At 40.7% G+C, this 24625-nt stretch overlaps 1 protein-coding gene across 4 annotated transcripts in view; it reads right to left on the reverse strand.

The window, feature by feature from the left end:
- CUX1 (cut like homeobox 1) overlaps positions 1 to 3567 on the reverse strand; it is a 347690-nt gene extending 344123 nt beyond the window's left edge. For 3 of the 4 annotated variants that reach the window (XM_087957650.1, XM_087957634.1, XM_087957641.1), the window contains exon 1: positions 3282 to 3558. In XM_087957650.1, the coding sequence (XP_087813776.1) occupies positions 3282 to 3344 (63 nt within the window). In that variant the 5' untranslated portion in view covers positions 3345 to 3558. Of the gene's footprint in view, positions 1 to 3281 lie in introns of all 4 variants that reach the window. The other variant, XM_087957662.1, reaches the window with a different exon arrangement.
- Between the last annotated feature and the right edge of the window lie 21058 nt (positions 3568 to 24625).

Genomic DNA, 24625 nt, shown 5'->3' on the forward strand with positions numbered 1-24625 from the left:
GAGCTTTGTATCAAATACCCACTTTTTTTCCAAATGTATTCCCCCAAAGTTAATTTGATCCCACGAAACACACAAAAAAAGTATAACACATCCTTCCAGGATCACTGATATCAACATAATGACACCTCATACAGAGACTTCTCCAGTCCCCAAATTTGGAGAAACAACTTTTACACAGACACAAGAAGCAACAACTGGGAAACGTGTGAAAGGAGAAGGGAGGTCAGCGAAATATGTTGATTGAGAAGTAAAGAACCCTCTCCTCCAAGCTGCAACCCAGCCTCTTTAAAATGCAGAAAGGACAGTTTTTGTAAAGCTAAAACAGGTAAACACAATCCCAGAGAAAAGACATACACGCATATATCTCAATTTAAGGGGGAAATGATATAAAGTGAAACAAGAAATGGGTCCTCCCTCCATTCTCAAAACCACCTCCAAAGATTCAATTAAAACTTCGAAATGAGGAATTTTCCGAAATGAGAGAATGCTCCTTTCCACAAAAGTGCAGATGACATAGAAAACAAACAGGGTTGTGGAGGGTCAGTTCTAGCCTTAAGAAGTCTTGGCTGGAACTCAGGGAGCCATCCCATTTTTTAAGAAAAGCGGGTGCAGGAAAGGGGTCCTTTCAAAAGAGGAGATTCCCCCCCCACACTTCCTTTAAAGAATGGTAAAAAGAAACAGCAAAAAAGTTCTCCTTTTGCCTACTACCCAAGCACCCAGCATGGCATGTAAGCGGAACAGAAGACCATCCCTCAGATTAACCTGAAGCTGCAATCTTAAGCATCGCATTTACTTAAGAGCAAACACAGAAACAGTAGGATTTATTTCTTTACTCCTCTTCCAATCTACCAAAAGAATTGGGGGTTTTCATGGGAGGAGAATAGCCATGTAAGACTTGCCTTGTCCTCCCCCATTACAAGATCTCCGTCTCCCGCTTCGGTCTCTCTCTGGCATACAATATAACATCAAAGGCGAACAGTGGACCCCATAACATACAACAGGATTAGACAAGTCCTCCCCTGACCTTGCACATTCTCTCTTCCTTCCCACACTATGAAAGAAGAATCAACTAATTTGACCCCTCCCCCCTTTTTAACTTGTTCTGGGGAAATTGGGAAAGGAAGAAGTGGGAGGAAACACTTCCTCCCCAAATACTGGAATGGGGGAAAATGACAGAGAATTGGTATTATTTCACAAAGGGACTGCAATCTCCTTTGTAATAAAAATAGGAGGGTGGGTGAATAGAGAACTGCAAGGGTAGGACTTACCTAAATACAGTACATTCATTATCAATTAATGCTAGCCAATGCTTCCCCCCAAAGGAAGAAAAAAAACCCAAAGCTTAAAATGCACTATATAGGATTTCTTCAAAAAGAAAGGCGATATTCCAAATTTTCTTCCTCAGCCCCACTCCCCACCCCCACCCACCACCCAAAAAAGATTTGACTGAATGGAGTGAAATGGGAAATCTTGCCATTATTAAATAAGCCAGCAAAGAAAGGGGGAGTCAAAAGCCACTTTGGAAGAACCCCTCCCCACAAAATAATGCCAGAATTTTAAAGCAGCATTAAGACAGCTCATTTTTTCCAGCTATTCACATTAGTTTACCATCAGGAAGGTGAAAAAAAAAGTTGGCAATGACAGAAGAGGGAGAAAAATTGGGGCTCCCCCGGGCCTCATAAGGTAGCTTCTGACACTGGGGAGGCAGGAAAGTCACTCCTTCCTAGTAGCTTTTCCCCCTTCCCTGGTCACTGTATAAACTCCTTGCAAACTTTCCCACGAGCTTCAATTTAATGTATTTGGTGTGCGAGTGTTTGGGGGGGGGTTTAAATCTAGAAGGAAAAATGTCTTTTTGGAGGAGCCAGAGCAGAAAGAAACATGATCTTACAAGATCTGCACATAAAAATACATCTACAGCAATTTCTTTTAGCACTTCTTTCCCCATCCCATAAAATTTAGTCCCCGTTAAGAAGGGGACTCATTCCAGTAGGGAGGGGGGTTGAAATGAGTGAAAGAAACAGGTCAGACTCCCTCCGTTACAGGTTATTTTAATATTCCTTCCTCTGCATAAAAAGAGGGGTTTCTAGAGGATGACAGAGTCAAAGAAAGGAAGCAACCCCAGAACACCCCCCCCCCCCCCCATAGCTCTGGAAGAGGAAATCAACCTAGAAAATAGAAAAAGCAGAGATCCACATGCATCTGTTTTAAATATATATATTATGGTGATTTTAGTTCCTTAATTCTTTCACTTTATATAAAATTGGAGGACTGTTACAGAAAAAGAAAAAAAAAGATAGGGGGCATCCGATGGAGGGGGAAAAAAAAGGAAAATAAGATAGCCCCCTCCCTCTCAAGTTACATTTCCTTAAGTCTACCCCCCTCCCCACAAACTGTGAGACTGTTGAAAGATACTAATTGCGGGCTGTTGTTAAATAAAAGTGTTGTTAAAAGTAGGGTCTGTTTTAGATGGGGGAGTGCAAAAATAAGTAGAAATCAGTAAAGGGGGGGGATAATATCTCCAGTTACTAATAAAAAAAACCTTCATTCTTCCCTCCTTTTTAAAAAGGGGACTAGTCGGAAAGGGGGGGGGGGTAAAGAAAAGTGCTGTGGAAGAATTAAATTGCGTCTGGATTTAGGGGAAGGGGCTGCACAAATAATCAAGACTCAAGGAAGAGAGGGCAGACCCGCTCCCCGTTATTGTTATTAGTATTATTACCCCCCCCGTGACTCTCTGTCCTCCCTTATTTATAAAACTAAAGCTGCGGGGGGAGGCTTAAAGGAAACCCGGGTTCCCGGAGTGATGCTGTTTTGGGTAAGGGGCGCTTCGGCGAGGGACGGAGGGGGGGGAGGAGGTGGCGAAGCGGCTCCTCCATCCCGGGACAAGCCACCTCGGCGGCAGCGGCGCCATCTTGTTGGGATCGATGAATTGAACAAAGAGGATCAATTTCTGATCGCGGCGGCGGCGCCGGGTTATCGATGGGAGGGAGAGCGGAAAGAGGCGAGGGGAGGCGGGCAGGGCTGGCGGCCGCCACCGCCGGGTCTCCGCCAGGCTTGGAGGGAGTGGGGGGACCCGCAGAAGGGGGGCGCTGCTTCTGCCCAGACTTTTTTTTTCTTGGAGGGGGTGGGAGGTTTTCTTAAGGGGAAGACAAGGGGGAGCCCCCCCTCCCCAGGGCGCCTGCAAAGGGAGGGAGAGGCAGAGAGAGAAGGGGAGGGCGAAGAAGAAGGAAAGGGGGTCCCACGGAGAGGGGGAGACCCACGCGCCAGCGGACCCCGAGCCTGACCTGCAGCTGCTGTAAATCAAAGCGCTTCCAATATTGAAACATCGATCCCACATTGGCCGCCATCTTGAGACATATTGAGACAGAAGTGAGCGGCGGATCGAGCGAGCGAGAGAGAGAGGGGCTGGAGAGTGCACGGGGAGGGAGGGAGGAGGAGGAGGAGGAGGAGGAAGGGGGAAGAGAGAGGGAGGGAGGGAGCGAGCGGGCGGGCGGCGGGCGAGACGCTCAGAGAAGAGAGAGAGAGAGAGAGGCCGGCAGCAAAGCCAGGCAAGTCGAGGGCGCGCGGAAAACCCGGACCGGCGAAACAGGGAGCTCTCGGAATGGCGGGCTGGACTTGCCAACCCAGGGAGAGAACATTAATGTGGGTTCAGACATTTTTTATCTCTGCGAAACGGGCACTCTTCCTTTGTGTCCACAACAAGAATACGCGCACTTTATGCGGTTCCCTTTTGGACTTGGGACTCAAGTTATTCTGGGGTTTTTGTTTCTTTTTCCTTTTCTCCTCTTCCGCTGCCTGCACGCTTGCTATGTGTAATGGATCTATATATTTTTTTAAAAAAACAAAAACAAAGACGGGAACGCGGACTAAACGCACGCACATATTTGCCACCCCAGAGTCATGAATAGAGACGTAATATCTTGGAGGGAAAACAAAGTACTAGAATGCAAATGGATCTGAATTCATTTTAAAAGTCACCTGAAATGGTTTACATCCCTACTTTCTGGATAACTTTCAACAGCGATGGTTCTCTTTGGCTTTTCTTACTTAGAGCTTGTGTGGGTATGGATCTGTGTACGTATTTAAGAGTCATTTATTTGTGCGTTTTATAAAATACAGCGATACGTGGAATAGCTGTACTGTAAAACTATTGGGGAGAGGAGCTTGAAACATAAATAATAAAAATAAAATGCATTTAATTTTAGGGGGGGGAACAGTACTATCCTTAAAAGAGCTAGTTTAAACTTTTGATCTATGGTGTAAAGAGCATTCCACCCGAATACAACATAGTGGAAGTAGAATAAAACCCTCATAAGGTGGCATGTATTTGTAAATAAAACTGTAAAGTATAGAAAAGTGCTCAAGAGTAGTTCAACAGTATTTACCTCCCAGAGCGCCTCTTTTGGGGGGGGAGTTCGAAACATGAAATATCATTAAAATTCATCTGGACTTCACTTTCCTAGTTTGTATTTAAAAGATTGCAATAGTAAATGCATTTATCTTGAAACAGTGATAACAGTTATCTTTTGCAAGCATACTTAAATATGTGTTTATAAACGTGCAGAATTAAATAATGGTTCATCAATCAAATGCATGACCTCAGCATCCAATATCTTGTGTGCAGACACTGTGTCTTACCATCAAACACAAAATGTTAAGGGGAAAGAAAAGAAACATTAAATCAATGGGAAGTCATCCCAATGGAATTCGATAGGAATTGAACTGAATCCTTCTCCTGGCCTTGCCTTCCTTTTAGAAGATGTGCCTCTGCATAAGGTATACATCCAAAGTCAAACAAACTCCTTGAACCTCCCCACAGCCTTGACATTAATATATGAAATTAGGTATTTCTTTGCTTCCTTCTAATGGTTGTCTGGATTTTTGCAGCCCAGAGCTATAGCCCTAAATGAGATGGGATGGGAGGATTCTGTTCTGCCTCCCAATCCTCACAAACATCCTGAGGCACACTTATTCCTATTAATGTCTCACATGTCACACACACATAGATAAGCTTTCTACTGAAACTGGAACCCCAAATCAACTTGGTTTTGAATTGCAATCCTAGTTCTTTTTCAGCAGCAGCAAATACGCATGGCATGTTTTGGGGGGAAATAACGCTGCTTGAATATGTGTGTACAGGCATACAACTTAAGCTGAGCTCATATAACTAAGCCTCGCATTCTTTTTGAGCTGCAAGTGCTAATGAATTTGATGGGGCAGGTACACAAGTCTATGCATGTTAATTCAGACATGTCCCAGTAGTTCCACAAATCTTACTTTCTAGTAAGGCTGTGTAGGATGTCAGTCTGAGTTTCCTCCAGGCACTCTGGAAGAGTTTGCATATCTTTCTAGGCCAGGCACTACTAGCAAACTGCAATTAATGGGAGCATTAGTTGTTATGTAAATGAAAGCTTCAGTATAGGCAGGGCATATTCTAAACCTTGAATGGATTGGAGCGGAGAGTTAAAACTCTTTCATTTTACAACAGTCTGGATAAAAAAGTCCTCTAAAGCTGCTATTTGCATTTCAAGAGAATTTTCTGGTGACCCCAAGAAGACTTTACTTGAATTGGAAACAACTGACCTCTGCCTAGTTTCAAACTCAAACTAACAAGCATTGCATGAGGACTAGTTCATTAGCCCAGAAGCCAGAACACTGAAGCTTTTTCTATATTTGTGGAGTCCTAGATACTTTCTGAGCTTGGTGGTTTGCTTGCAGATGTTTCATTACCTGACTAGGCAACATTTATCAGTTCCTTTTAAGTGTGTGTGTCTTTAAATCAATTTTGAGTCCTGATGTGTGCCTGGCCACATCACATCCCTGAGATTTTCTTGGCAAGGTTTTCAAAAGTAATTGCCCTTGCCATCTCTACCTAGGGCTGATACAGTGTGACTGGTCCGAGTCACTGGTCCAGTTGGCTTTGGGTCTAAAGCAGGACTAGAACTCACAATCTCCTGGTTTCTAGCCAGATGCCTTAACCCATACTGTACACTAAATGAGCTTCAAAAATGTCTCTAGGGACTGGGAAATGAAGCAAATTAAGACTACCGCAGTATGCTATGAAATCTTTTTTTCAAAAAATAAAAACTTTGAAAAACAGGGCCATTTTGCTTTGGTCACTAATTTTTCATTAACCGAAACACTAATATTTGGTTTTATGTACTGGGTTACTTGTAATACTTTTCCAAGAACATGCCTAAAAGGATTATAAACTAAAAGGATTATAAACTAGGAAACCCATCCCACTAAGAACTGCACAAATTCTGCTGCTGCTCCTCTCTAGCTGAGTCATGGAGGATATGTGTGTCTTTGCTGTTTCTTTCTTTTGCTTTCCTTTTTTCCCCTCGTTGCCCTGGTAAAACCCTTCTTTGCAACCAGAACCCTTGTTTGCGTGCTCACTGTCTCTCCACCATTGCCTAGCAGAGAGACCCTCCTAGCCAAATCCAGATCTCCTCCTCTTCCTTGGGAAACTGTCCTTCCTTATTCAAACCACACTTTTCTACCACCTCTGGACAGAATTCTGCATCACCTCAGAAGCAGTGCCCACCCTGGGCACAAGAGTAGGCAGGGATTCCCAGAGACAGTATTTTTAATGAGCATGCCATGTGGTTAATGCATTATGGTAGTTGGTTGTGAGAAGCAGAAAACTGGCTTGAGTTTCCTTTAACTTTGGTTAAAGGAAGCAGCAGTAAGGAGCACAACCACTGTACAGGTAGCCCTTGTTCATCAACCATAATTGGGATCGGGAACTCAGTCATTAAGCAAAGCGGTCTCTAAGTGAAACCACAACTGTCCTTACAATCATACTTCAGCTTTCCTTTACTTTATAGACCTATGGGAGTCCCAAGTGCAAAGATTGAAAGTTACTTTTGCAAAGTTACTTTTTCACCACAGTTGTAAGCTATCTGGCTAAGCAAGGGCTACATCTATAGGTCTGATGGGTCAACAGCCCCTCTGTTGGGTTACCTCCCACTGCAAGGCAATCCCAGCTTGCATGGATAGAAGGCTATTTCCAGGTTTGACTCAGGGAGGTTTGACTCAGGGAGGAAAGCCACAATGGCAGTCGTGGCTATGCAATCAAACCATTGCATCTTTTTTACTTTTGATACTTACAAGCTACCCTGGGTCCCTGAGAGGTGAATGGATGCAGCCAGAGATAAAAGTAGGAGACCCTCCCACATGCTGCCCCCACCCCCAAACACCTCAGCTTTCTCTCCAGAGCAGGTTTCAGAGAGAAGGCTGAGTGGTTTTCCCCTAGATCTTAAGTGATCCCTTGCAAAGAGGTTTGAAATTAGATCAAGTTGTCCAACACCTGCTCTATTGCAAAATGCAGGGGTACAACAGGTCTGTAGAGTACTGCCTTTCACACATGTGCGCAGGTAAAACTCTTTCCCATTCACATGCATTCACATGCAACATCACAGCTAGCAGAATTAAACAGCTGCAAGGGTTCTGTGAGGTTAAGCTCATGCTCATGGAGGGCTCCCTCAGGTCAAAAGCAGTTCAAATAGGGTCTGCCAAGCACAGCTCCCTTTGGGGCAAGCATGCACCCCATCATTGCTGTCATGTAATAAGTGTTCCTAAGTATTTATTTTATTTTGCGTATCTCAGTTCCCCCTGTTTCCCCCCCACCCCTTCCTTCTTTGCCCTGCAAAACCTTCCCTCCTCCTCCTGACTGGGCTGAGTCTGTTTGGTCTGCAAGGACCAAACACAGATAGTTAGTTTTCAGAATTGGGAGGAAACAGGAAAGTAGGGATAAGGGGGAGCAGGGATAAACCTAAACTGATGAAAAAGAGAATAAAATAGAATAGAATAGAAAGTTAAATTATTAGGATCCAGGTTTTTGCTATACCCGGAAATAATGGCTTGTATATGTATTATCTTTGAGCGCTTTGGTGGCTTAATGGTGAAGATGCTCACCTGCCACTCAGAAGGTGGAGAGTTCAATTCTAGATAGCGGCAGATGTTTCTCTCCTAGGGTGCAAAGGGAAAAAAAATATCTTCTGTGAATTCCACGTGGTGTCAGGAAGAACATCCGGCCAGTAAATGCTCAGCTTCTTTCAGCTGCCCTGACTCTCTACCCCATATTAAGGATTGTAAAAAAGGGAGTTTTATATGTATTATCTTTTTTGCAGTCTCTTTTACCGTTGCCACTGTTTTTTATTTGTTGGTGAAAGAGGGCTAATTGAAAAAATGCTTAGTCTTCGAGTCACTTCGCAACTCCCCCAAAGATATTCACATATTTGAAATAGCAGATAGATATGGTAAAACTTAGAACAAGTAAGTTAAATGTAAAAAAAGCGGGGAAGGGTGCAGTAAGAGCTGTAAAAGGGTCTCTCTAAATTTGGGGGAAATGATGACAAAAAGCACTACCCTTCACCTCTCTAAATCTCTAACTAAATGGTCTAGTTCTTGTATTTGCGCATTTTTAAAAATTCTATTAAAAACATTTGATTTTCTCTCTCTCTATTAATTGTCTTTCTTTGGAATTAAAACAATCCTGAATTGTTGTAACATTGCAGGATCCGATCTGAGTCAGTCACCGGGACCAAAGATTTACTCTTCCAAGCTCTCGGACCTGTGCTGGAGCCCATCCTTTGCCTTCATTCGTGTTGTAACATTACCTTTCGATTCAGTTCTATAGCCCCCTGATAATTCTGGATGCCTTATTTGTTGATGCCTTCTCTCTAAATCTATATTGCGGTGCCTGAAATGTAAAATTGGAGAGCATTTGTTTCTGCAGTTGTATGGAGTTAAGCCTGACTCAACAGCATCTGATACTGTAACTCTTTTTTATTATTGTTTAAATGTCATTGTAAGACAAAAATACAAAAGGAAACGAAAGTTAGAAAAATGCAAGAAAGAAGGAGAAGGGTGCAAAGAAAGAAAGAAAAGTACCGACTCCCAACTATTTTTCAATGCAGTAAAATATTGCATTGAAAAAAATATTACAACTTCAACTTTTTGCTTTACATTTTACAACATTTCAAGACATTTCTATAATAAAGTCAATCAATCGGAATAGAGTTGGAAGGGACCTTGGAGGTCTTCTAGTCCAGCCCCCTACTCAAGCAAGAGACCCTATACCATTTCAGACAAGTGACCGTCCAGTCTTTTCTTAAAAGCCTCCAGTGATGATGCAGCCACTACTTCTGAAGGCAAACTGTTCCACTGGTTAATTGTCCTCACTGTTACAAAGATTTAGAAGTTCCTAACACTTTAGGTTTTGATGATTAAAAATCTTTCTAATCATCAAAACCTCAAGTCAAAGTTTCATATTTTTTTCACTTTTGAGCAAAAACCCAGAAGTGGTTTGCAAACAGAAGCAAAACTAGACAAATTATTCTCTTTGATTAAAACAGTCACTTTTGCTATTTTGGCCAGCTCCATTACCTTTACCATTCACTCCTCCATTGCAGGAATTACAGTAGTGTGTTTTTCCAACCTCGTGCATAGTAGTCCTCGGCTTACAACCGCAATTCATTAGTCATTTTTTTCCGTGCCGTTGTAACTGAATGGTTCCTAAATGAACCCTAAGTTGAGGACTACCTGTATAAGATTCCCAGACACTTAACTAATAACTCTTATTGAGCATTAGGCAATCTCATTATGATTTCAAGACCACTTAGCTTAATTGTATGTTTTCCATTTTTATTGTTTGATTCTATGGGATATTCTATTGTCATATTAATTCTGTTGTGATCTGCCTTCTGCAATGCAGTAAATATTGTGGAACAATATAATTTTGTTGAAATAAGCAGTTTTCCCCAATCTGAAATCCCTGGCTATGAATCATGAGAGTTGAAGTCCAGTGTATTTGGAGGGCATCATGCTGTAGAAGCCTGTCTTACGGAAAAATCAAACTGACTAGGGCATAAGGCAGCAGTATTCAAAGCCTTTAAAGGCTGTCAGCAAAAAACAGTAAAAATAAACTGTTTACCTGGGTCATAGCAAGAATGACAAATAATGGAGTCAAGGGGCAAAATGCATGTTTAGAGGGAGTACGCAATTCAGCTTGCTGGAATTTTACCATTTCAGAAGGCTACTCACATTTCTTCTCCCAACCAATGCAAAAATGTAATATCAGACAGAAAGCAGAAAACTTGGATTTGGGTAGCTTATAACATTTTTGGTTATGCGACAAGTAAAGAACTCCATCATGCCATCGCACAGTCACTTTCATAAGTAATCAAAGAAAACTAGGCCATTTGATTCTTCTGAAGGTATAGATCAACCTTAAAAAGAAGCAATTTCAAGACATCTTTGCCTCAAGAAAATTCTATGGGGCTGACAGCTGGGATAAACATTTCTACCCTTCCCCCATCTCATAAATCAGGCTATTATATATAGATGCAGTGGAAAATTTGGCATCCTACCACCATGGTTTAAATCAATCCACTGAGTGATTAGCTTCTCTTCCTGAGATAGTAGAGAAAGACATCTTGTTTAAGACAGCATGATGTCTTGGTCCATGCCCAAAGAGCATGGATCCATGACCAATACTGGGAAATGTTTCTGGTTATTGAACAATGGAAGTCATCCAGGAAAAGCCGCAAGATCTTTTTTCCTGGAGGCTCTTAAAATAAGACAGGATTATAATCCATCATGCTTTACTTAATTCTGGGAATTGTCTGATAGCAAGAGGGTTGGGCTGAAGGAGTCCTGGACTCTCTTCATATATGCTGCTGTGTTTCAGAAATGGGAAAACATAATGAAGAAAAGCAAGTTAAGGATAGAGAAGAGGGGGGAATACATCACTGTAAAATTGTTTGATGATCACAATGTAGAGAAATAGTACGAATAAAGAAGGAATAGGGTTTTTATTTTTATTTTTTTAGCAAAGCTCAGAAAATAGTTACAGGCTCAGATGCAACTTGGAAAAGCACCAAAGAACCCTGTTTTGTTTATTCTTACTAAATCTTGCACTTTTCCAAGAATAACTTGTTTAGTTTTCGCTTAGAGTGTTGTATGGACCCAGCCATTCCAGTCTTTAAACCAGAACTAATGTTGTAAAACACAAATGAGAGCCACTGGAGCAATCATTAATGTGATGGAAAATTTTAAATACATAGGGAGCAATCCTTTTTACAGTATTTAATCAATGCAACTGAATATTAATTAAGCTTAAATTTAAATGAAATGAAACCATATGTAATTTTTGCCCTACGGATTTTCTTGGCATAATATATTTTTCAGTGAGTGCCCTGATATGACACTCATATTGGTAGTAAAATGTCCAATTCAGAAAAATGTTGCAGTTTATGGTGTTATGCAATTTAGGAACACAACCAATTGTTTAGTATCTTAATCTATGTAAGGACAGAACTGTCTTGGCAAAATCTCTGGTAACTTTGCAAAAGAGAATATAGGGCGGTGGCATCCTAAGGAAAACAGTACGTACCACTGAAAATACATCAGGGTATGCAGTGGGGCTAGTTACAAGATTCTTTAAATCAAATTCATTTGATTTCTGCATTTAAAAAAAAAAACACCTGTCCCTGTCAATAATGAAGATGTGTTATTTTTTTAAAATGAGGTGCTAAGGTAAGTAGACATTCTTCCAAATTTCAAATTCTGCATAGATAGAAATATTCTTGATCCCAATATGTCTGCCCCTCTTTTCTGGATCGGCATGCCTTAGATGCCTTTTTCTGTGATGTTAACATGCTAGTAAGAAACTAAAGCTGAAGGCAGGTCATCCTAAAGCTGGGCTGTCAAATTCATGGCCCATGGGCCGGATGTTTCAAGCACTGGCCACCCCCACACCCGGTTTAGTGAAGGGGGAAAAAGTCCCAAAATGTCATGTGACGCTGCCGTGATGACGCGAGTTTGACACCCTTGTTTTAGAAAATGTTTGAGTATATGCTAGATGTTTTATTAAATGACTTCAGAACTTAAATTAAGAAACTAAGAACTGATTCATATAACCTGCTAAATCACAAGGCGTTTGCTTGTTCCTGTCTTACAGTAATATACAAGTGGCTATTATGACCTCCTCTGCAAACTTGCTCATAAAAGATCCTGGCTTATTATTAGGCACACAAAGGTTTTCCCTTGTCTAGATGTATCCAAATCTAGAGTGTGGTATTCATCTTTATTTCTTAGCAGAGGGAGCCAGCAGTGACCAAAGACAATTCTGTGGTCATTTGTCCAGAATGATTATACACCAAAGCACACAGAATGCTGATACCTTCCAAGTGGTACCTATTTATCTATTCACATTTGCATGCTTTCAAATTACTAGGTGGGCAGGAGTTGGGGCAAGTAATGAGAACTCACCCCGTCATGCGGCAGTTGGGTTGTCAGGTTCTCAGCCGACAAGCTCAGCTTCTTTAACTGCTAGGCCATCATGCCACCTAGTATTAGGCATATACTGGTCTACTCCAACACATAAATTGCCACAGAAAATTGCTTAATTTTGGATACACTTGTCACTATTGATGATACCCTGCATTGAGCCCTCCTTTAATTTTACTCCCTCCCAGAAGGGATCAGGGGGGTTAAGTGTGAAATACCACACTATACTGATAGGTGACTGTGCAATAACCATATTACAAAGATTTTGAGGTCACAGCATTGGAAATAAACCAGTGGGGAGCTAGTGGGAAAATCCAAATACTAGGCAACAGATTTTTATGGACAGTATTGCTGCTGTTGATGTATAGGTTTTAATTATTATTAGTTGACTTGAGCATTCCATGGAAAGGTGGGGCAGAAATATTTTAAATAAATAAATAAATAGTTATGTATATATATGCCAGACTAGGTCTATGAGCCAGCCTGAAGGCATTCTTGCGTCTTGGCCCCACTTCTGGATTTCACATCAATGCTAATTAAGAGGCTTATGGCACCTTAAACACTAATGATATTTCTATTATATAAACTTTTGTGGATCACAGACCATTTTCCTAGTTTATATAATAAATCAATTGCAAAAGATGGATATTTTTCTTGTTATTGCAAAAATTAATATAACTTCAGTTCTGAAAATTCATGGTAACATTCCCAAACTGCTGTCAGTAACTTCTGGATCTTGTATATAACTTTTCTTTATTTTATTATAGTTTGCAAATTTTAATTTGATGTTGTATGGAGGGATCTATATTTTACTTGGATTGGGGACTAAATACAGATAGGATAAAATAACAATAAACATAAAAATCTCGAACATCTAACTGCAGCATTTCCATATTCTTCTTCTACCACAACTCTCATTGACTCTTCTGTATTTCTATGCCCTTTGAAGAAAGAAATGTGATGGCATTTTCTAGATTATGTCATCCCCTAGGGACAGAAAATTATTTTCTCATTTTTATATATGGCTGGTATTATTATCAGCCTAAATCAATCCTCTGCAGGATGAAGGCATGTTTATTAAAGGATCTGTACTACAGATCTTTTATGCTGATTCAGTGTGGATTGGATATTGTTTAACTTCCAGGTCCTGGTTGAGAAGGAGTGACAGATCCAAAGTCATCCAATCAAGGTCCATGCCCAAGAGATGATTAACATTACACCACCCTGGTTTTAGATGGTATTATATAAACTGATAAATAAAAGATAAGCTTACTGTGTGTCCTTGGGGTTGCTCAGGAATGAATTTTGTGTGTGTGTGTGCATTTGCATGTCCATGTCAAAGAAATGTGACTAACTACCCATTGTTTTCACAGTTCAACTTTTAGAGCAGGGGTGTCAAACTCGATTTCATTGAAGGCCGCATCAGGATTGTATTTTACCTCGGAGGGCCAGAGTGGGTGTGGCCATCTCGACATCACTTGTGTCAGGGGTGCCTGTGGTGGCCCAAGCCCTCTGCCAGAGAAAACAGGCTCCTGAGCTCTGTTTTCGGCTGCAACGGCCTCCTGTAAGTAACCCTCTGCCAATGAAAACAGAGCTCAAGAGGGCTGTGTGCAGCCCACCTGAGTTCTGTTTTTGCTGGCAGAGGCACTGCAGGCCAGTCTTTCACTGTTTCCAGGGTGGCCCTGCGGGCCAGATCTAATCACCCCGTGGGCCGGATCTGGCCCCCGGGCCTTGAGTTTGACACCCCTGTTTTAGAGGATTGTATTTTGAGGACTGTGTCAGAAAAAAATGATCAATTGTTTTTGTAGTGTACTTATCCAGGAAAGTAAGGTCAGTTAACATCAGTTTTATGAGGAAAAAAAAATCCACCCCTCCAACCTCATCCAGCCTTTGGTTTGAGTCATGCCTCAAAAATAATGTATAAATGGGGCACTTTGACAAATTCAACCCTCGATTTTTTATTTATGTTTCTTTCAAAAAGAGATTATTCATACACATTGCTTGTGAAATCAATACTGACCTTCCCACTGAAACTACTGCACTGAAAAATCATGGCAAAGGTTTCCATGGCTTTATTTCAAACTCTATTATTGGGTTGTACTTCGTCTCCAGATTTGTCTTCATTCATATTAACTTGGCTGAGTGTGAATTTCTTCCAAAGGCATAGCGTATTAGTTGGGTGCAGGTTGTGCATACATATTGACCTGCAATAATCCCAGTGTCCTAGCACTTGTCATTTGGACACCACTATCCTAGGTACCAGATAAGAACTTTGGCAAAAAAAAAAAAAAGAGAGAGAGAGAGCAGATAAGAAAGAGCTGATAAGACACACACAAAAAAATTAAGGCCAGGCAATAGGAAGTGAATCAGCACTTGGGGAAAACAATATTAAGCAATTTTTGTAATAATTCCTCGGGTTTTAAAGAAATTCTGCGTAACAGTCTTGCTTTTGCAATAACCATGTGCAATAACAAACCTGTCAGCTGTTAGATGGGGACCAGAAAGAAGTCACACTGAATGAGCCAATCAACACAAAGAAAGAAACAGTGATAAAAATAAAGCAGGGATATTATGTACAGAGGAGTGGTTAACAATGAGTATGCAAAAGTTCTAAAAGTGTCAAAAAAGCCAATCAGTCAGAAAATACCATCTTTACCAAAGTTACATGGTTAGAATGCAGTATTGTAGGCTAATTCTTCTGACTGCCAGCAGTTTGTTCCTGGCTGGCTCAAGGTTGACTCAGCCTTCCATCCTTCTGAGATCGGTAAAATGAGGACTCAGATTGTTGGGGGCAACATGCTGACTCTGTAAACCACTTAGAGAGGGCTAAGCGGTACATAAGTCTAAGTGCTATTGCCATTGCTACATACAGAATCTTTGAAAGCATATTTTCAACAAGGCATAAAGCTATGTGGAACTTTTAAGGAAAACTACATCATTCTCACTAATATAAAATTTCCAGTGTACTTTTAGGTATTCACCATGAATCAGGCCCATAGGTATGCCTCGAAGGACTTTGAATGGTATAGGTATGCCTAGAAGCACTTTGAATGTAAAATATCCCATAATACCTGATGGATTTGGATTGGATCTGGTTTCCCGAGTCTTTGGTTTAATACGTTACTGGCAAGACTCTCACTTTGACAGTAATAGAATAATGCAGTGAAGGATGGTGGGGAGTCAAACAGAAGTTCTTTCTAACATGAGCCAATTTGCTACAAAAACATCTGGTAAAAATTCAGGGCTTTAAATCTACAGTAATGTTTTCTGCAGTAATATTTTAGAAATACATTTGGTTAGTATTAAATTGCTATGTTGTAGCTGATAATATTTATGATCGTAATGTGTTAAGCAGAGGTTTAGAGCTGTCAAGAGAAAGAAAATGATTGTCATATGGCCTAACAAATGAGATGAGGATGTAAATTACATTTTATTGTATTTTTTAAGACTTTATTGTAATCTTGTTCAAAAGAACGATGTCTTTGTCAAGTCATTGCCTGTTTCTTGAAAAAAAGAATAGCAACCTCAAGTGGTGTACCTTAAGCTTGGGAATAAAACAGAAAGCTTTATTGTGGAACTGGTAAGTGCTGAACAATTTCATCTCTGAAGGAAGATGGATCAGACAATGTCAAAGCAGAAATTGAGAAGACGCTGTGTTTCTAGATGATAATTCTGTCAGTACCTGTTTCTTACTCAATAGCAAAATAGACCTTTTATTTTTTTTATATAGTTGGCTTATAATTCTGATGCCAAAGGAAAAAACGTCTCTCTTGACCCTGGTTCTGTGAACAGTGCCTATAACATCACTAGCAGGCAGTATTTGCACACATACTTAATTAGGCAGTGCGATTAACTAAGTTTATCGTATGTCTGAATTCGACCATGATTTTCCTGGTTTTAAACTCCAGTCTGGTTACCCAGGTTACTTTACCAAACTATCCTGCATGTATGGCTTTGTAGGGAGTGGGGACCTAGCCATTTGTCTCAAGTTGCAGCAGACTTGTTTAAAGCAAGCACTTTTAAAATGGGTGGTCTTCAACTCCCAGAATTCCCCAGCCAGCCCTTTATGACCTGACCTCTATTTCAGGTATAATTAATCCCTCCTGTTTTGTTCATCCTGGATAGGCATGTGGAGATTGGTTTACATATTTACAGATTAAAAGAGTTGGAAGGGATCTTGTAGGTCAACTAGTCCAACTCCGTCCTCCTTCCCCCAGGCAGAAGACCCTACAGCATTTCTGACAGATGGCGGCCCAGTCCACCTGAAAACTGGGAAATTGGGGCTAAGGAGTGTAATGGGCTGTAAGAATAACCTTCAGAGACCGGAGAAAGAACCCCAGCCTACACAATGGTCTCATAAGAAAAATCCGAGTTCATAGCTGGGATGGGGGTGGAGAAAGCATCTCAGTTCTCTGGAACACAAAGGCAGAGGAATGGGGAAGTGCTTTCAAACTTGCAAGATTCTGTTGCTGTAACCTTGCAATAAAGATAATATTAGTATCCTTGTATTTTGGTTTCCTGGTCTCAGCTACCCTGAAGAGCTGACAAAGAGTCAGTGGTACAAAATGCTGAAATCAACCAATCAATAAGCCCATTATCTAAATTTGGACAATATAGTGAACCACAGGTTCACACAGCCAAAAACTAATCTAGGTTATCCAAGTTAACCATATTGCATTCACACCAGCCACTAGATTTTCCTAATAAACACCTCTGCCTTGCCTAAGTATGACTACTTGTTTGGTATTTCTAGTCTTGGCCCCAGCACTTGGACACTGCTTCCAACCCCATTGTCTACCACCCCAATTGACCCATAGAAATCTAGAAGCCTCTCGCCTCCATGACCATAAGTTCTGCTCAGTGGTGGGATCAGAGACAGATAAAACACAACTACCAGCCAATTGTAGCCCCCACCACATTGTGGAGGAACAGGAGGTGAGGAGCATTCTGAGGGCTGTGGACCCTAGAAAGGCTGCCGGTCCTGGTGGTATCTCTGGCTGAGTGCTTAAAGACTGTGCTGATCAGTTGGCTGGAGTCTTTACCAGGATCTTCAATCGGTCTTTATCCCAGTTCATTATTCCATCTTATTTGAAGGCTTCCACCATTGTTCCGCTGCCAAAGAAGTTCCCTATCAATAACCTCAATGATTACAGACCAGTGGTACTCACTCCTATCATCATGAAGTGCTTTGAGAAATTGGTCTGCCGGCACATCATTTCTGGTCTTCCGCATACACTTGATAAACACCAGTTTGCATACAGAAAAAATAGATCTACAGAGGACGCTATAGCCACTCTTCACACTGCTCTGACTCATCCAGAACAGCGGGAGGGCTATGTAAGGATGCTTTTTGTGGATTTTAGTTCTGCGTTTAACACAATTCTTCCACATAGACTAGTGTCTAAACTTCTGGACCTTGGGCTTTCTAATTCAATCTGCCTTTGGATTATGCATTTCCTGTCCGGCTGCTCACAGAGGGTCAGATTAGGTAATCATACCTCTTCAGCCCTTATTCTTAACACTGGGATACCACAGGGTTGTGTGTTGAGTCCCTTACTCTATACTCTTTATGTGCATGACTGCATTCCCACTCATGTTAGTAATACTATTGCTAAATTTGCAGATGATACAACAGTGGTGGGACTTATCTCCAGGGGGGATGAGTCTGCCTACCAAGATGAGGTGGACTGGTTGCTTTTGTGGTGTGGAGACAACAACTTGGTCCTCAACACCAATAAGACCAAGGAGCTTATAGTGGATTATAGAAGGAACAGATCAGACACCCAGCCCTTGCTTATCAATGGAGACCGAGTGGAGCAAGTGTCCAGTTTTAAGTTTCAGGGTGTTACCCTAAAAGAGGACCTGACCTGGGGTGCCCACATTGCAGCCCTAGTCAAAAGGGGCCAGCAGAGATTATACTACCTGAGGCTTCTCAGAAAACAACAACTGAATGAGAAACTGCTGGTGACCTTCTACCGCTGCACCATAGAGAACATTTTAACATACTGCACCTCTGTATGGTTTGCCAATTGCACAGTGGCAGATAGGAAAGCACTCCAGAGGGTTAATGTCATTGCCCCAGAAGATAATTGGTTGCCCTCTCCCCTCTTTGGAAGAGCTTTATAGCTCCTGCTGCCTTAAGAAAGTTCAAAACATTCTCAAAGATCCATCTCATCCTGGGAACCCTTTTTTTTTAATTATTACCATCTGGCAGACAGTACAGAATAATAAAAACAAGGACAACTAGGCTGAAAAACAGCTTCTATCCCAGGGCAGCAGCTCTTTTGAATTCTGCTGTATAGTGCAGTGTTGGTGTGGTGTCGGGGGTTTCCGGTTCAATGTGTGAAGGGTGAAGGATGTGTGTTTGTGTTTATTTTCATGGTCATGGTCATGATGTGCACTGAAGATGGTGTTTGATTTCGTTGTACGAGGTGCAATGACAATAAAGTAAAACTAAACTAAACTAAACTAAACATTGTCTACCACCTCAAAATTTCTGCTACCGGTTCCCTGAACTGGTCAGAACCTGCTGAATACCACCTCTGGTTCTGCTTCACAAAAGATAGTGCTGTACTTGTAGGACTATCAGAATACTATTTCTGTTTGGTAGTTTCCTTTGGTTTGGATGGCTTTCGGTCCAAATCTGATTGTTAATAGAGAAGACTCTCAGGAACAGAAAAAGGGACTCTTGAACTGAAAGACCCCGAAGAGCAGTCTTCTCCTCTAATGTGTAAAGGGAAGTAATAATGTAAAATTTGCGAACATTGATCATCTTAAAGAAAATGGCTCTCCCTATTTCATGATATCAGCAGCTTCCTAGAGCAGAGGTCTCCAACTTTGGCAACTTTAAGACTTGTGGACTTCAACTCCCAAAAAGGAGGAATTCTGGGAGTTGAAGTCCACAAATCTTAAAGTTGCCAAAGTTGGAGACCTTTGTCCTAGAGGCCCCTGAACTGTTCAAACTCAAAACAAACCATTAGGGCTAAAATCTTAAGAGTTGGAAGAGACAATAGAAGTCAACCACTAATCCAATCTCCTGCTTAGTGCAGGACATCCAAAATATTCCCCCTACCCTCTATTTGAAGAGCTCTAGTGAAGAAGAACTCAATACATCATGTGGCAACCTGTTACGCTGCCTGATAACTCATGTTGTCAGGAAGTTCTTCCTGATGTCTAATCTGAACCCATTTCCTTATAATATAACCCATTGGTCCTGTTCTTGGCAACAATACAGTATAAGTACACTCCCTCTTCTGTGTTACAACCTGTAGAGACTGAGGAAGATGACCTTGACTGGAATTTGAAAGAATCATTAATTAGATAAAGGGGAGTGAGAAAAGTTTTTATGACCCGAGAATTGAGACAGTATTAGGAAGCAGACACCGCCCTGATTCAGTGAAATATGGGAACAGCAAAGACATGCAGCAGAGACCGCAAGGTTCTCTAATTCTAGCCAATCTCCATAAAAATAATTCTAATATTCCTGTGGAGTTGATTTCTTGGTATGACAACAACCCTTCATGTACTTGAAAACCACTGTTATATCTCCACCATGTATTTATGAGGCATTCCAGGACTCTTGTTACTAAGTTAAAAGAATCATTTATTAATAGTGCCAGTTTATTTGCTTAAAACTATTGCCATCTGGGAATTTTGGGAACTGCACTCTCAAACACATTGGCAGGAGACCAGGTCTACAGGAGGTCTGAATTCACATATAACACCAACTCATGGTTTTGCATTATGTTGAACAAGCTGAACTAAATTAGATAGCATGTAGCTCTAAACTAACACACACTTTATGGATTATGATATACGGGAGCCAAGCCCAGTAGAGACAGAATTTTTTTAAAAAAAATTAAAAAAATAAAATGGTGGAACAGAATAACTTCAGAGCAAACTAATGAATATTCTGTCACAGTTATAGCTGTGAGAGTTAAACAGAAACTTTTTATGATCAAAGGCTGCTTTCACAGGGCAACTAGGAGAAAAAAAACTTCTAACAGAGTTCTATAACTTCACAAGGAAAATGGACTTGGCACCAAATATGACAGCCTCCATCTCTCCTTCCATAAAGAAAAGCAAAATGTATCCATGCCATATAATGTAGCTTTGTTATCCTGTCCTGGACTATCAATAAGGCATAATTGGGCTGAATGGTTTCTGAATTTGTAAGGCAGGAGACTCCCTTAAGCCATTCCTCAGGAATTGCCAAAAATCTTACAATTGAAATTAATTCAGAATGCTGTTCCAACATGACTGCATTTGGGCTAAATGTGGGGGCTTATTTCACTCAAGTCCCTTTTCATCTCAACAGCTACTTCCCAGTAGCCTGAATAATCAAATAGAAATGAATACAAAATTCTGTTCCCAACTTGCAAACTGCTGGTTTCCTCCCTTTCTGCCTCCTGCAAAATTGTCTGTATTCAGATGGTATACTAAACCAGGGGTCGACAGCCTTAAACTTTCAAAGAGCCACAAAGGTCTAATGGAAGCCCCCTGTTCAATTCTGGAGCTGACCAGAAGTCCGGTTTTCCCCCACCATAGAGTTTTCTCCTAGCACAGCATCCTTTTTCCTCTACCTGACCTAACAGAAAGCCCTATCAATTGTGGAGCTGACCGGCGATAGGGAGCCGCAGCAGAAGGATGAAAGAGCCAAATGCAGCTCCAGAGCCATGGGTTGCCAACCCTGTACATATAACATAGTATGATGAAAATATGCCACGGTTATCTTCAAGCATGCACACTCTTTTCCTAAAGCCAGATGCATTCATTTCTAGGTTGAAGTAATGTACACTCAGCTATGTCATAAACTCAGATTTGAAGCTGATCCATTTCCATCAAAGTAAATATTAACCACAATTAGTTAGATTTAGGCAATAGGGCACATTTTTACTTCAGTAATGAAATGGAGGGGAGGATGCAAAAGACAATAATAGTTATAGAGGTAGTCCTCGATTTATTATCACAACTGAGCCCAAAATTTCTGTTGCTAAGTGAAATATTTGTTAAGTGAATTTTGCCCTGTTTTACGACCTTTCTTGTCACAGTTGTTAAATGAATCACTGTAGTTAAGTTAGTAACATGTTTGTTGAATCTGGTTTCTTTATTGACTTTCCTTGTCAGAAGGTCGCAAAAAAGGATCACATGTCCTCAGGATACTGCAACTGTCATAAATGTGAGTCAGTTGCCAGGTGTATGAATTTTGATCACGTGACCACAGGGATGTTACAACAGTTGTAAGTGTGAAAAATGTTGTTTCAAACAGTCACTAAATGAACTGTTGTAAATCAAGGACTACCTGTCCTATATTAGTCCAAAAGGAAAAGGAATCCATAAAACATAGTTAGGTAATTCCTTTACAGGAACCAACAAACCCAACACAAACTCTTTATCAAACAAATGGTTCCCAAAAACAAAGAATTGCCAAGTTTAAGTCTTGGTTTTGGTCTAATGGTGTGTGTGTGTGTGTGTGTGTGAATCCTTTCAAAAGACTATCCTGGCATGCTAGCAAGAGAAAATTAGTTGTAAAATGTAAGTGAATCATTGAAAATCCTGGGTGGCATCATGTCTGGGTTTGAGAGCCTCAGCAGCCCACGTTTTGTGGAGAACATGCCAACAAGCTCATTTTCAAAATCCTTGACTTTCAGAATGGTGGGGACAAATGCAGAATGTTATTAAACAAAGGGAGTCAATGAAGGACAGCTTTAAAGTATTCATACACAAACTATAGGAGATGGAAAGCTAATACCAGGTCTGCTTCATTTCACAATGGCTTCATACAGAAAAAATGATTAAGCAACACAGCCATCAGGGTGGCAAAAATTCCTTTTAAAGGTAAACAGACCACCCTGTGGGCTGCAGAAGCATAACTGAACATTATATATATATATGTTTTCTTAAGTTTTCGCATTTTTTGCATTTGGGACTTTCATCCTTCTGCTGCGGCTTCCTATCGCCGGTCAGCTCCACAATTGATAGGGCTTTCTGTTAGGTCAGGTAGAGGAAAAAGGATGCCGTGCTAGGAGGAAACTCTATGGTGGGGGAAACTGGACTCCTGGTCAGCTCCAGAATTGAACAGGGGGCTTCCATTAGACCTTTGTGGCTCTTTGAAAGTTTAAGTTTTAAGATATATATACATGTATGTATGTATGTATGTATGTATGTATGTATGTATGTATGTTTTCTTAAGTTTTTCTTAAGTTTTATATATATATGGTATTCAGCTTTGTTCGGGTATTTTCCCACGTCATTATAGTTGTGCTTTTAAAGTTGTAGCAACATTTCGGCAGAATCTCATCTGCCATCATCAGGCTTCATGATTCTGCCGAAATGTTGCTACAACTTTAAAAGCACAATTATAATGACATGGGAAAATACCCGAACAAAGCTGAATACTATACATATAGATACCCGTGAAATATATATGGTATTCGGCTTGGTTCGGGTATTTTCCCACGTCATTGTAGTTGTTCTTTTAAAGTTGTAGCAACGTTTCAGCAGAATCTCATCTGCCATCATCAGGCTTCTGTATTGTGTCCGTCTGTGGGTCAGACTTTTACAGTGGTTTCAGATTTAAATTTGGGGCAGCCTATTGCTGTGCCAGAATGGTTTTTTCTTCATCCTGATTGGTTGGGAGTCTTGGTCTGTGTTTATTGGTCTCGGAGTTTGCTGTGTTCTGCTTGATTGGTGTCTCTAATATCTTCTGTCTGTTTTTTGGCTCTTTTTGTATCTTGATTGGCTGGCAGCATTGTGTTACTTTATTGGAGGCCTTTAGTGCAGCTTGGCTTCGGGTAAATGGATGGCTATCATTAGTTAGGAAGCTGGGTTTCATCTGGGTGCCTGGTTGGGGTGTGTTTGAGCTGGAGGTATCAGGGGGGGATGGAAAACCCTAGCCACAGAGTCATCAGAGAAGCCATAGAGATTGAAAAAAGACCAGAAAGCATGAATAGAAGAGATGATTCCACCAGGCTGTCAATCATTTGGAAGCCTGCACTCACAAACAAAAAAATCTCCACACCACAAGCCAGGCAAACACCTGGGCACAAACAGATCCCCCCTGATACCTCCAGCTCAAACACATACATACATACATACATACATACATACATACATACATACATACATACTTATATAGTGTGTGTGTTTGTGTTTTAACCAACAAAGGCATTACAAACAATTACAGACATTAAAAGTAAAAATTCCTTTATAAAATAGGTGTGTATGAAAGGGGGGAGTCACATACGTTGCATTAACGATAGTCTATTGTTATCATGAAACCTGCCAGTAAATTATGCATTTGGCTGTGGAAGTGCCTTAAATCTAAATTCAAATTTTAAGGTGGAATATTCCAAAGTCTTCCATGAATTTTATATAAGGAATTTCAGATACTTTTCTGCTGCTTGAGTTCATAAGATTTTAAATTGCCCAGTCTATGTATCTAGAAATTTTCTCTCTGGAGCACTGTATACTGAGATGGTATTTCTTGAATTCCACATATGTGGTCATCTCAAAAAGCAATGATGTGTGTAAAAAGGGCCTGAAGTTGATTTCAAAGCACAGATGCATTCTTTGGGGAGAAGATGGTCCTTCCAGCTTTCCTGACTCATATTGTACATTGCTTTTAAGATAAGGACTACTTTGAATTGTGTTCAGAAATAGACTGGAAACCAGTGCTGGCTCTGCAAATACTAGTGAAAAACTATCCAAGTTTAAACTATTGCCGTTGCATTTCAGAAAATACAAACAAAAAAGCAAAAAAAAAAACAAAAAAAACCCAAAACCTGCCATTCTTGAGTAGATTTCAAAACCACAAACAATGCATTTGAAGTGTTCCTAACTTGGGAACAAGGATCCTGCAGATATAAGTGTAGGTTTGGTTATTTTTTGATTATTCCAGTGGTTTCCAAATTATATGCTAGAGAATCCTGCATGATCAGAAGATTGCCAATGATTCCCCAGTGTTTTCGAGTATCAAAAGAGTATGAGCAGGAAGACTAATATGAATGAAGACAAATAGACATGTCCCAGGATAATGTTGCAGGATCCAATCTGAGTTACTCACTGGGAACAGAGATTTAATCTTCCGACTTTTGGATTCGCACTGGAGCCAATCTTCAGAGAATTTATCTCTATTGGAACATGAGACAGAAAGTAGAGAGAAGTTCCCAGAGGATGGGCTCTACCAATGGGAACCAAATTTTGTCTTCATTGGTGTAGTTCACCAAGATCTTAAAATGGAGAAACATTTATTTATTTCTTTTCTTATCTGTCAATATGTATAGCCCATCTCACAAAAAGCAATCTGAGATGGATTCTTCCTTAACGTAAC

The sequence above is a fragment of the Notechis scutatus genome, chromosome 1, assembly GCF_049901735.1.
Source record: "Notechis scutatus isolate UNSWTSFEM ecotype Mainland chromosome 1, rNotScu1.2, whole genome shotgun sequence".
Lineage (NCBI taxonomy): Eukaryota > Metazoa > Chordata > Lepidosauria > Squamata > Elapidae > Notechis > Notechis scutatus.